Here is a 12,496-nt window from a genome sequence, read left to right as displayed (position 1 = left end):
GTGTCTGCAGAGCCGCCCAGAGCGAACCGTGCAGCAGCATCCAGCAGGCTCTGACCGAGCCACCTTTGCCCTGCCAGCGATGTGCTGCAGCAGCAGAGAGAGGGGGGTGACCTTGGGGGGCTGTGGGAGCAAGCTGTGGTTGTAAAAGCAATCCCAACTTCTTCAATTCCCAAATCTCCTTCAGCAGGGAGACTCAGGAAGCGGAAAAGCACCTTTGGGAGCCAAGCAGAGCTCAAGGAAGCGGTTCTGCGCCTTCTGGATGTCCATCAGAACCTGAATGACCTTCTCCTGGAGGTAGGAGTGGGCTCTTCGGGGTGTAGTGGTCAGGCTGGGGATCGTGGGAGATCCCAGCTGAGGTGGGTTCCACCGGGGCCCTTCCTAGTGCGGCTGTAGAAGCAGAGTCCCAGGAACACTGCTTTCACGATAAGTGAAAAGAAAAACCAGCGCTGTGGGAGAAAGCTGAAGTCAAGAGGTCTGTGCTGTGGAAATAGATTATTTTTCTCTGTTATTCCTCTATGTTTTATTGTTATGGGCTAAAAAAGATGAAGCATGGTTTGGATTTGGGACAAAGGGAAATGCAGCACCTTTTACCTGGGGTCAGAACTGGCTTCTTGTGAATATAGGGGGAAAAAAATCAGGAGATACCATTGGGTTTTCTCTGAATTACCCACCACTGCTGACTGACGTGGCTGCCCATGGAAACCTCTATAGAAGCTCGAGCCAAACGGTGTGACTTGGCCACGTCCTACCTTTCCCTCACACTGCAGAGAGCTTTTGATTTTGGTAACTTGAATAGACAATTCAAATCCTCCCCACAGTTCAGCCACAAAAGTGTTTCTTTCTGTGCAGAATATCTGTCTTTATAAAAAGGAAAAAGGGGATTTAACTAGAAAAGCATCCAACATTTTGACATGTTCCATCAAATATTTATGGCAGTGTGGCTTCACAGAAAGGGCTCAAAAGACAGAAATTCTGTTGCTGGTGCTGCCGCTGATCTGTTGGGTGATGGGGGACGAGTCGCTTTGACCTGTATCTCCTTTTCTCTGTGTAAAATGACGATGACTGTACTTTTGTCTCTTGTAAAGTGCCCCGAAACCGCTGGTTTACCCCAGCTAAGTGGGAGCTTGGAGTTCATTTCTCTTCAGCTGCTCCAGCCTCCGAGAATGGAATCCCAGGGCTGCTCGGGGGCTCAAGAGGGAACAAGGTTTGTAAATGGGTGTAATGGGCATCTCAGACCGTTCTGGTTTTGTTTGTCTTCCAGGTGGACGATTCAGTCAAGCCACGTGGACAGGATGGTGCAGAGCACCGGGAAGTACCGGCAGAGTCCTTTATAGGTGAGTGAATCTGCTGGAGACAGACATGGGAAAGAACTTTTCTCCCTGTACCAGACTTCTGCCTGGTAAATGCGATCTCAGTTTGACTTTCTTTTCGTTGTTGTGGTCTCTCATTTCTTACTTGGCTGGTGATGACACCACTGAGAAGGTCCAAATGTTAAATATTTTCATTACTCAAAAGCGTTACCAAGACTAAACCACAAAAATGCGCTTAGTGGGTCCGTTCCAGCTCTGGTTTATGGACAGTAAAGGAATGATATATGAAAACTTTACCAAAAATTCGGAAGAAAAACTCCTTAACACCAATGCAGCATTTTCTTTATCTTATCAGTGCGGGGGGCGAGGGCAATATCTTCCCCAAATCTCGCACCCCGTATGCGGCCCCAACCAAAGCTTGTATCCCCCGATTACATGCACATTCATTATCTCCCTTAACAATCATACGTATTCATTCTATTGCTAAACATGATTAAAAAGATCTATTTCATGGAGTATGGCAGATCCTACCCATCTCGAAAGAAACAGCATTTGAAGATTTTCAGGGGAACCCTCTCATATATGGGGTCTAGTTGGCAAAGAAACTGTGTTGTCAGAGTTTATTGTGACTGATGTTGATTCCTACTAGTCTTCAGACAGCTTAGCTCTGTTTTGTCTCCTCCTCTCTGTTTTCGCAGGCTGCTGACCTGTAGTTTAAATTCTTCTCATTCCTTTCCCGGACCATCAAGGATTTCATATCTCTTATGGTCAGACTAGCATTTACAGGGTAACATAACATTTCCCCCCTTTTGAGTTTTCTCTAATTTTTAGAGAGATCTCAACACTTGGTCTCTAATATATCTTACTATTTCCATATACTTTTTGTAATCATTCGTTTAGCACGTTGTATGCAAACTGCTATTATGACAATCACAACGAGCAGCAATATTATTTCTTCTAATAATGGATGGCGAGCCATCCCTTCCGTGACCAACCCTTACACTCTGTAAGAATTTGTTTAGCCAGTTGTTTTCAGCTGTATCCCTGACAGCTTTGCTGTCTTCTGTCACTTGCCTCATCTTCTCAAGCTGGTTTAGTAAATCATCTGTTACATTTGGACTGTGTGTGCAGCAATGCTCACCATCTAGTTTAAGATAACCACATAATCCTTGTTCCTTTGCTGATGATAAGTCTAAAGCCAATCTGTTTTGTAAAGTCATTTTTGTATTTTCTCGTAATTGTTTAGCAATCAATTGGACTCTGTTTTGTGTAGCTCTGGAGAGGGTCTCTACTTGCCGGGTTAGATTATCAACAAGCATTCTGTTCTCTAAGGCATTAGACTGGGCATTAGAAAGCTCTGGATTCCCCAGCCCACTTCCCCAGCTGTAGTCGGACCCACCCATTTGTCTTCCTCCTGATTTCTTGTTATTCTTCCCCAGTATTTTGCTGCAATCGGGCTTTTTCTCCATGTTGGACAAAGGGTTAACAATCCTCGTGTTGTTTGTGTGGCTGTTGGTTTCAGTTTTAAACGTGTGCTCCGGTGTCCGCCTGAAGTTGCCCACACAGTGTACCCTGCAGACGGTACCGTCTCCTCGCAGTGTTCTGGGGATGACAGATTTTTACACCCACTTACAGTGAGGCTACGGTTCAGAAAAGCAATCTGACTTCTGGGTAGAAGTTTGTTACATCTCCAATCAGTTCTGCTAATATTGATCCCAAGGCTACTTCCCCAGTTTATGCACCAATCCAGTTTTCCCACATATTTCCAGGTTCCTCCTAAGGGCCCAGTCCAGATTTTTCTTCTTTCTCTTAGAGCTGCACGTTCTGGGGTCGAGGACACATCTTCAGTATAATTTTGAGTGACACACAGATGCAACGATTCTGTTGCCTGTCCTTCTGAAACTGCTGTGGCAAATTTCAAAAAATCTGAATCTAGAGGTTCCTGTTGAATTTCGTAAAGCTTAGAATAATTAACTGCTTTGGCATAGCGTGTTTAATTCCATATAGGACCCAATCCTGATATCTCCTTCGTGCTGCTCTATCACCTGCGTCATTCGGATCCCACTGAGGTTCCATCAGGGGAAAATTTTCTTCTCATGACCCTTGTACTTGTCCTCCTGCACACAATCCCCCTACCAATCGTTGGGCAGTGTCTGTTACCATTTGCTTTTCTGTGCTGCCCAATAAAGCATCTAACCTGTAAGTCCTTCCAATCCGGATCCTGGATCCGTATCATATTTCCCACAGTTCGGGCCATCTTTTCAGGATCCTCCCAATAACTCCCTGTTATCTCCTTCCAAGTACGAAGCTCAGTAATCGAAAAAGGAACTTTTACAGTAATTGGGCCGTTCGTCCCAGCTGCTTGCCGTAAAGGGGCAGCAGCTGTCCTTTTCGCCTCCAGGAATGCACCGCTGGACCGCCCTCCTCGAGCTTGTACTTGTTACCACACTGTCCTCCTCATCTTCTTCTTCTTCCTCTTCCCTCTCCCTGCTATCTCGTTATGCCCCTCTTGCTCTGTGACTGGGCCAGCGGTGGGCTGCACTGCCAGGGGCCGGACCGGTGCCGGTATACCCACTATTGCAGCTTCTACTGGCAGTGCTGCCGCCGCTGCTGCCCCCCTTCGCCTTGAACTCTGGGGCTTACTAACAAATCCACATCTTCCTCCTGTTCCACCAGCCCCAAAGGGGTTTTCACATGCTTTGCACACAATTTTCTGCTGCTGCATGCCAAACAGCCTTTCTTCATTCTATTTTTCTCCTGGATTTTCCTGTCTTTCTCCAGTACCACTACAAAAGAATCCTTTGGAATCATCCCGCACTCCTCGTGCCATTCTGTATGATTTCTCAAAGTGAAAAACAAATTAACATATGGAACTTCATCCCATCTTCCCTCCCGTCTACATAGCAACGTGAGCTGTAAGATAGTATTGTATTCAGTCCCGTTTTTCGGCCATCTCTCCTGATCCTCTAGAGTGTACAGGGGCCACCGCTGATTACAGAACTCTAGGAACCGTTTGTGAGCCAGCGAACCACCACTACTTCCTCTCTGTTTCCAGTGGCTCAGAATACACCCGAGGGGTGAACTTTTCACCACTCCCTCTAGCCCAGATGTATTTGATGTACTGTTCCCCATTTTAAGTGAATTCACAGAGAAACCCAAGTTAACAACAGCACTTAACCGAAAACAGCAGCCACACAGACAGTGACACACGCGGGTGTACAGAACAACACAGAAACAACTGCACCACACACAGAGAGCAAGGCAGAAAAAAGAACCGGTTTACCCTGTAACCTTGGCACTCCAGGCGTCCCTGCAGCAGCGTGCTGCCTGCCTTTTAGTGGTCCCTGAACAGAGCCCACTGCCCTTTGACGCACCCGGGTCCCTTTTACAGCCCAACCCTGTGTGGCTTTCACTGCGCCTTACAGGCAGCCCCCTTCAACCTTTACCTTCCCAGGGTCTTGCTTTGAGCTCTTTGGTCCGGGGATCGGAGGTTCTCCCCGAGAATTTCTCGGTGCTGGCTGGAGGTCCCTGCGATCCCAGGATGAGTTGAGGATCCTGTAAAGGAATGATACGTGGAAATGAAAATGATTTGGAGAAAATGACGTCTGCGCTGGAAGGGGTTTAAGACTTGGGACCTGTGTCCGCTTTCTGCTTTGTTCTTTCTTTTCAGTCTCGGTTCTGCAGGAACAGGCCTCGAGACTGGGTGTACCCACAGCGATCTTGGCAGCCAAAACTGCTGCTACCAACTTCGAGCAGATCTGCCAGGCTCCTGCCGGCCCCTCTCGAGGCCCACTGCTGAGCTTGGACCAGAGGGTAGGGGAAAAGGCTTATGTTTCGTTGATTGAGGAAACGGCGCTGTGGCTGGTTTGGCTTTAGACCCTGATAACACGTGGGACCCGAGTGGCCAATTATTCACGTGCCCCGTATGCTCACAGTGTCCTGTGCTGGTTTGGACAGCTCGGGGATGAAGTTTTTGGTCTGTGGCTGAAGGGCAGTGTTACACAGGTCTCCCTAAGCAGATCCTGTGCTATCACCTCTGGTGTGACTCGCTCTCTTTAGTCCATGGTTCCACCTTTACTGAGCGTTTGCTCTGCTGCCATCTGTGGTGCTGGGCACCCGTACAACGGCTGTGCTGAGGAGCTGTGGGTGTCAGCCTGCCTTCGAAGGGAAAGGCTGGGCCTTTCCCAGGAGTTCTTGCCACACTCCAGCCTTTAAAAAGCAGGAAATGGGGAAAAGCAACCAACTGTTTTTCTAGGAATGTCTTATTTACAAAGGCAATAATTTCTGCTTCTTTTCTGGGGCGATTCCAGACAAGGCTGTCTTGCTTGCTTCAGACAGTCAAGGATTTGCTGGCAAACAATGTGTTCTCTCGCTCCCGCTTCTGCCAGGAGATGTGGGAAATGAAGGTAAGAGCTGGTGGAGAAATGCTGCCGCGTTACAGAGCGGTTAGGCTTCATCTGTGGGATCCAGGGGCGTGTTTTCAGCCCTCCTCTCCCGTGAAGGCTGGGGATGACTGTTAAGCGGACCAGGGAAGGGCTGTGATTGCTGTTCCGTTTCCCTCGGTGTGTTTTTGGTGACCTGGAGCAGTCTCGAACTGATGTTAACTGCAAAATGCAGACTGTGACCTAACTGAGGTGTCTCCTTAGGAGCCTCCAGTGCTGGAGGCCGCGTGGCACCTGCACAGGGACGACGTCCTTGGCCTGGGAGAGCTGCTGGAGAGGTGAGCGGCTCTACTGAGTCTCGTAAAGCCCCTCGAAACATAATCGGGGATTAGTCGTGGGGCTTCTGGACTAAGAATACAGTCAGCTGCTGTGAGTGATCAGATTAGCAGGAGTTACGGTGTTACCTGGGTTTGGGGGTTACTCTGGGTTACAGAGTGCAGTCGAAGGAGCGGTGGGTGCTTGGTGGGTGCTGAATCAGCTGCTCCTCCTGTTCATCCGCCCGGTCTGGGCTGGAAACTCTCCTTTAGCCGCACAAACCAGTGCTGGCCATGATGGGAGGCCTTGCTTTGAGAGAGCTGAATGCTGCCTCTCCCCAAACCTTGCCTTCCCATAAGGCTGAGCAGAGTTAGTCAAGGGATTGATGTATTTTTATTTTTTATCCCCAGTACAGAGCTAGCAACTCATCTCAGTTATCCTTTGGGTTGGTTCCTCATGGTGTCAAGGTTGCAGTGATCCTTTAGGCTCCTGATACTGGTTTACTCTTCCGTTAATGGGAAGGAAAAATCATCCCTTCAGGTCCCACTGTGCTTCAAATTTAAGGAAACCAAAGGGGTAGATTAAGAGCTTGATTATTATTTTTCTTTTTAAGTATTTTTATCCAAATATCTTAGAAATAAGACCTAAAGTCTTTCTTCTAGCAGAACTTTTAAAATGGAAATACTTTAATACTTTCTTCAGAGATAAGGAAATACCTGAACACAACCTCCCTTTGCATGTGTTTGTTGTGGAATCTTTTTATAAAGGAAATAAAACTCTTACTGGTTCCATATTAAAGAGAGGAGATGCCCCGGGTAGGGCAGAGCCCGGCCCAGTGGCTCTTTCCTGAGTCCAAGAGCATGGCGGTGGGGAATGAGCAGCCTCACAAAGAGCAGGAGGGGTTGAATTCGATGTGGTTTTGTTTGTTCTCAGCAGCTCGGCTGTCCCTGCTGCAGTGGTGTGGCTGTGCAGCAGCCTCCGGGGCCTCTGCGAGCAGGCGGAAGGGTCCTGCAGGGACGCGGAGCTCGCCGGGGACGCAGAGCTCACCAGGGATGTGGAGCTCGCCAGGCACCTTCTCTCAGGCAAGACACACAACTGGGCACTAGTGCAGCGGAGCCTGTGAGAGGCAAAGGCATGGAGGTGTGAGAGCAGAGGCCTCGCTTTGCGCTTTCTCACCTCATCCTGGGGCAGGAATATTGAATTTCTATATCCCCTCGAGTCTGTCACAAGGAAGGGTAGTTGCACCGTGTATGGGGCCAGGGATGACGTTCTGAGAGTGTGACGCTCCTGCAAAGTGTCTGAGATGTTTTGAACCAGAAGTACTGAACAGTTGAATTTCCCCCCGTCATTTTCTAATATTTATTTTGTGGTTTGGTGTGGAAGAAAAACTCCCTCCCCAGCTTGACTGAAGAGCTTTGGACCAGTCAAGCACAGCCCAGGAGGGTTCTGCAGAGTGGTAACCAAGCACAGAAACTGTAAACTCTTAGTCTTTGTAATCCTGTAAGAGCCTGTGTTCCTCGGCATCCACTCCTCGCGTTTTACTCCGAGGAAATAACTGATTCTGCGGTGTGGTGAAGGAGGCTGCTCAGACACTGCTCCTGTGGGGGGTGAGGTGGGAGGGGGAAGAGGACGGGGGCTGCTGAAATGCTCGTTCCTCCTTGCCTTGCAGACGTGGCCATCGTGTTGCTCCAGAATGGCTTTCAGCAGACTTCAGAGCTGGGAGGGAAGCTGGAGTTACAGAAGGTTCCCCACGTAAGGACAAAGCGAGGCTGTTGACAAGGGGTTGTTCAAAGCAGTGGGTCCGCGATACACCTCTGCGCCTCGCTGAGTAGAGAGAAACCAGAGCAGCAAAGACAAGGGGGAGGTCCGGGTGCTGGAGGGGGTGGTGAAACCAGGACGGAGCCTTTTTCCTGGATAATTTCTCCAAGGTGACACATGTTAAGCTTCCTTATTTTCACCTTGATTGCTTTTTTTCCATTTGAATGGGAGGTGGGGATGCTGGTGAGTGTGGGAGAGTGCTGCAGGCTAGTGTTCTAGGGAGAGCCCGGGGCTCAGGGTAAGCTTAGAGAGGGACAAACCCCTTTCTTTGAGTCCCTTTACTTCTTCTGCATATAACTGTAGCTCTTTCGAACTCTAAGTGCTCTCAATTTGTTGATTTTGAACAGATCTGTCGGGCCGTCCTCCAAAGGATGCTGACGTGTAAGTGTTTTTGTGGTTCATCCTGAAATGATGTCTCAGGGAGATCCTCTGCTGGGGATGCTTTTCACGGCGCTGATCTCCTGTGTCTCTGCTTTGCCCTTCCCTCCTGGAAGGTGTCTGCTCGCACTGCAGACCATCTCTCACCTTTCAACTGGTTCCTCGCACCAGGCAATACCTGAACAGATTTTTAATGAGTTTGGAAGCTGCTGTAGCACAGAGGATATTTTTTTCTCCTTAGTAAATTAAACTTTGAATATACGAAGTTTGGTGCAAATAAGCTATTTTGCTGGCTCACAGTTTGGATTTGCAGGTGAATATTTTGTACAACCTATTTCTTATTTTTCTGCTGAGCAAAGACATTTAATCTACACGTGTCATCTTCAAACAGCCTGTCTTGGCCCGGGCAGTCCTGCTGCTGCCAGCTCGGCGGTAGCAGCTCCTGACTGGCATCTTTAGAGAGACTAAACACACACGAGGTTTATTTTTGTCGTGTGTCACTGATGATCTTCACGGAAAGATGCTGTCTCTGCTGTACAGCAGAGGAAGAGCTCGCTGGCACCTCCTCGCGCTCACGCCTCCTCAGGTCCCCACACCAGGATAATCTGAGCGGCTGCTGTTTCTTCCCCGTCTCTTAGCGACAGCGCTGTGCCACGTTTCTTACTGGTGTCTCAGCAACAGGCTCGGTGCCGCTGTGGAGGTTTCATGCTTTTCCTGCGCTCTAAGCTGACTGAGAAGCAGGACATTAGGGCTGCTGGTGGTGTCTCCCCTGGGCACTGCCAGCCTGGTCCCTCGCCCCAGGGAGCGATGTCTGGAGGCTGAGGTGCCTCACAGGCCTTGGGGGTGCTTCTAAGCTATAAGAGAAGTGCTTTATGGTTTCACATCTATGAGTCCTGTCGCAGGCAGCCCTCTAACAGCGTTGGTACTTGGAAAATAACCCTTGCAGACGCTGGACAAGGGGGATTTTGGAGGAGCTGGTGGCAGTGAGACAAGAGTCTGCCAACCTGCTCTTGCTGTGACCTTCACTCTGTGCAGCCTGCGCTGCGACTGGCTGCAATCTGCATCGGAAAGTTGTGTTAAACGAGTTTTATATGAGGTATTTCTATTATGGGTCACCTTTGAGGGGTTTAATCAGCTGCTTTGAGGAACATTAGTGTTCTTTCTGTAAAATAATTCTCGCTGTTAACCAAGACCTTCACGGGAGGAGAAGGACGGGCTGAGCACAGCGCTGATGGTGCTCTATTGAACTCCTGTGTGAGGATAAGCAGAGTTTATCTCCTCTGCTCTATTCTCCCCTACTTAACCTTAAAGTATTCCTCAGCAGGGGAGGAGAGCATTATGTATTAACTCTGAGGATTCTCCAGGGATGCCTCTTTGCTGCCCCAGCTCAGTGTGATCTATTAAAACCCCAGGTTTAACAGGTAGGGTGGGACAAGGCACAGAAAAACCACTGCTGCAGCAAAAGGTTTCTCAGTGTTTGAGCTCTGAGCTGATGTCAAGACACTGCGCTGTGCCAGCTGCTGAAATGTTTGACCTCTGCTGGTCATTTTGGGGCAGATCCAGCTTTTGAAGGAATTCCTGCTAAGGAAGTGTCTCTCACTGCTGCTACAAACATGCCCTCGGTTTGGCCAGGGCGGTTCAGAGCCTTGCTTCCAGGGGTTGTTAAACCAAAGCTGGCTTGTGCTAATCCCTGCCTCCAGCCAGACCTGCCCTGGGGCAGCTTTGCCATGTCCACAGTTAGGCTCGGCTTTAGAAATGAAATCCTCATTTCTGAGCAATTTTAGACGGCTTAATTATGAGCACGTTCTTGGGAATGCTTTTAAACTGGTTCAAGGTTAGCGTTAATAGTTATTGAGTCTCTGTGTCCCCTTTGAATAAATTTCCTAAGAATTTAACGCTGCTGAGTGCCTTCTGCATGTTTTGGAATGGGGTCACCTTCTTAGAGGGGCACAAACTGCTTGTTCCTGTTAGATCCTGCATGTGATTTAGTGTCACAGCTCCTTCCATTTCTCTCACTGTGTTTTTCTGCTTTATTTTGGGGTGCAGGGGTGCTCGATGCCATTGGTAATGAGAAGCAGGAGGATGTTTCCACATTGCAAGCTATGAGGGTCTGGTAAGAAATGCTGTTCCTCCGAATAAAGCCAGGATGAGTATTTTTACCCACTGTTAAACTTGTTACTGAAAGAGGAGGAGTGTTGTGGGGTTTTTATTTATTTACACACACCCCAACCTCCCAGTGCTGCTTATTTGTTAGAGAGGAGAAGAGCAAACACATGCACAAATGAAAATGCTCATAAAAAGATAAGCGTGGGGTAGGAAAGGGCATTGTGGCAGGGCTGAGCCCACCTTGGAGCACCCTCGTGGCGTGTGGCGAGTTCCCCCATCAAGTTTTCGCACTCTGCCTCTGAGCAGAAACACTGGGAAGGTGCCGTCACCTCCGATTCCTGCTCCCAAACCTGTAACTGCTTTGCACGTGTCAGCCCACAGTCCCATCCTGTGCAGGGTGGACCTTAGACTCCAGTCAGTAAGTTGTGGTTTCTGTCTCCTTCCTCGTCCTTTGTAGGCTGAACGTGTTCAGTGTGTCGCTTTATACAAGTGCAGTCCATCCGGATTCCTTGCAGCAGTTTTTCAGACACACCCTGACCGAGGTTCTTACCTACAACCCCTTGTTGACAGGTAGGAGCAGCGAGTGTCTCCAGGGTGTGTTATTGTGTGTCCGCAGCTCCATCTCTCCCACCCAGGCCTCACTGGGTCTGGAGGAGGCTGAGACAGGGCATCTGCTGAGCCATAACATCAGAGAAGAAACCCTGTACGGTCACTCTGAGCTGCTTTGCCTGATGTGTGGGAGAGCCGGGTCGTTGCTGCCTTCCAGCTGAAGGAGGTTCTGGAGGACAAACAGATGCCTCAGAGCTGGTTCTCTGTGCGGGCGCTTTGGCCTGCAAAGGTGTGATGGCAAGAACGGCTCCGAGATGACGGCAGCGAAACAGCACAGTCCTTGTTTCGCACTCTGTGTTCCAAAGTCAAAGGGGAGAGGGGGGATTCCAGCGGGCAGGTTTCAGCGTAGCCAGAGGGAGATCTCGGCGTAACTTCAGCATCTTGGGTGTATTTTAAAATGTATTGCTGATGCGTAACCCTCTCTTTTTCTGGGCGCAGCGTCTGATGCCATCCGTATGCAGAAAGAGTGGAGCTTCACCAGAGCTTGTTCGCTGCTCACTACCTTGTATCGCAAAGTACGTCCTCCTGCCCTCGCAAAGGGAGCTTTGCCTCGCTGGGTTTGTAGTCACTGCCATGTCTGAAACGAGATTGTTTAAACACAGTGTGTGCTGCTGCAGAACCTGACCCGGCTGCCAGGGGTTGTAGGCAGGAGGAAGCACGAAGGAAAAGCACTGCAGGGATTTCTGTTCATGCAAAGCTCTTCCTGAGAACAAAGATAATAGATATGAAGATGTTACAGACTGTGGAATGTCTTTGGGAAGAGCTGGAATATTGCCGTTTATTGCTGGTTCAGCCAGGGCGATACCTGGGCAGCTGACGCACAGACACAGGCAGGAGGGGTTTTCAAAAGTTGTGACAAGGCGTCTGCGTGATGGTCATGACCGTGGGTTTCTCTCTTAGGGGTTGCTGCATGTCACAGCTAACAGGAATTCTAATCGCTCTTCCAGCTGTTTGTGGCCTTCAGTGCAGAGGAGTTGATCCGCCAGCTGCAGCGAGTCCTGGAGAGCCACGAGGTGAACTGGCAGCACGTCCTCTCCTGTGTCTCCACGCTGGTGGTCTGTCAGGCTGAAGCTGAGCGGCTCTTCAAAGGTACGTAGGTGCTGGCAGGCCTGCCAGCGAAGGTGTGCTTGTGGCTCCTCGGTGCTGACTGCTGTGGCACAGCATCAGTCAGTGCTGCTGGTTTGAGTTCCTGCATGGAAAAGAACAGCAGAAAACCTGGTTTTCAATTCAGATGTTCCATGTCAGTGGTGATGTGAACACCAGGCCTTGTGCCTGATGCTCCTCGAGCTCTGTGTCCAGCTAAGAGAGGTTATTTGATAATTACCTTTGTTAGTAATTGGAGCAGCAGTTACTGGAGCTTCCTCCTCTCTCCCCTTTGCTAGCAGACTTTAGAGTTTCTTACTGACTATCTCGTCGCTCGATTCCCTGCAATTCCTGCAGCTTCAGAGTCCTGCACAGGGCTCCTCAGCCCTGCAGAAACACGGACCTGCTGAAGCGGGACCAGAGGAGGCCCCAGGAATGACCCAGGGGTGGAACCCTCTGCTGGGAGGAGAGGGCAGGGGGCTGGGGGGGTTCCGC

At 49.6% G+C, this 12,496-nt stretch overlaps 1 protein-coding gene across 1 annotated transcript in view; it reads left to right on the top strand.

Annotated features, from left to right (window-relative positions):
- Positions 1-184: 184 nt before the first annotated feature.
- Positions 185-12,496, top strand: part of FANCA (Fanconi anemia, complementation group A) — a gene marked incomplete at its 5' end in the record, with an annotated part of 33,659 nt that continues 21,347 nt past the window's right edge. Inside the window, 12 exons of the mRNA XM_010141972.1 lie at positions 185-294; positions 1,262-1,334; positions 4,981-5,123; positions 5,621-5,716; positions 5,957-6,030; positions 6,944-7,041; positions 7,665-7,759; positions 8,173-8,206; positions 10,250-10,316; positions 10,767-10,879; positions 11,357-11,433; positions 11,866-12,007. Of these exons, the coding sequence (XP_010140274.1) occupies positions 185-294; positions 1,262-1,334; positions 4,981-5,123; positions 5,621-5,716; positions 5,957-6,030; positions 6,944-7,041; positions 7,665-7,759; positions 8,173-8,206; positions 10,250-10,316; positions 10,767-10,879; positions 11,357-11,433; positions 11,866-12,007 (1,122 nt within the window). The remainder of the gene's footprint in view (positions 295-1,261; positions 1,335-4,980; positions 5,124-5,620; positions 5,717-5,956; positions 6,031-6,943; positions 7,042-7,664; positions 7,760-8,172; positions 8,207-10,249; positions 10,317-10,766; positions 10,880-11,356; positions 11,434-11,865; positions 12,008-12,496) is intronic.

Source organism: Buceros rhinoceros, unplaced genomic scaffold (assembly GCF_000710305.1).
Source record: "Buceros rhinoceros silvestris isolate BGI_N320 unplaced genomic scaffold, ASM71030v1 scaffold17698, whole genome shotgun sequence".
In the NCBI taxonomy this organism is placed as follows: domain Eukaryota; kingdom Metazoa; phylum Chordata; class Aves; order Bucerotiformes; family Bucerotidae; genus Buceros; species Buceros rhinoceros.
The sequence above is the reverse complement of the archived record's forward strand: the minus strand, read 5'-3'. Positions and strand labels throughout refer to the sequence as shown.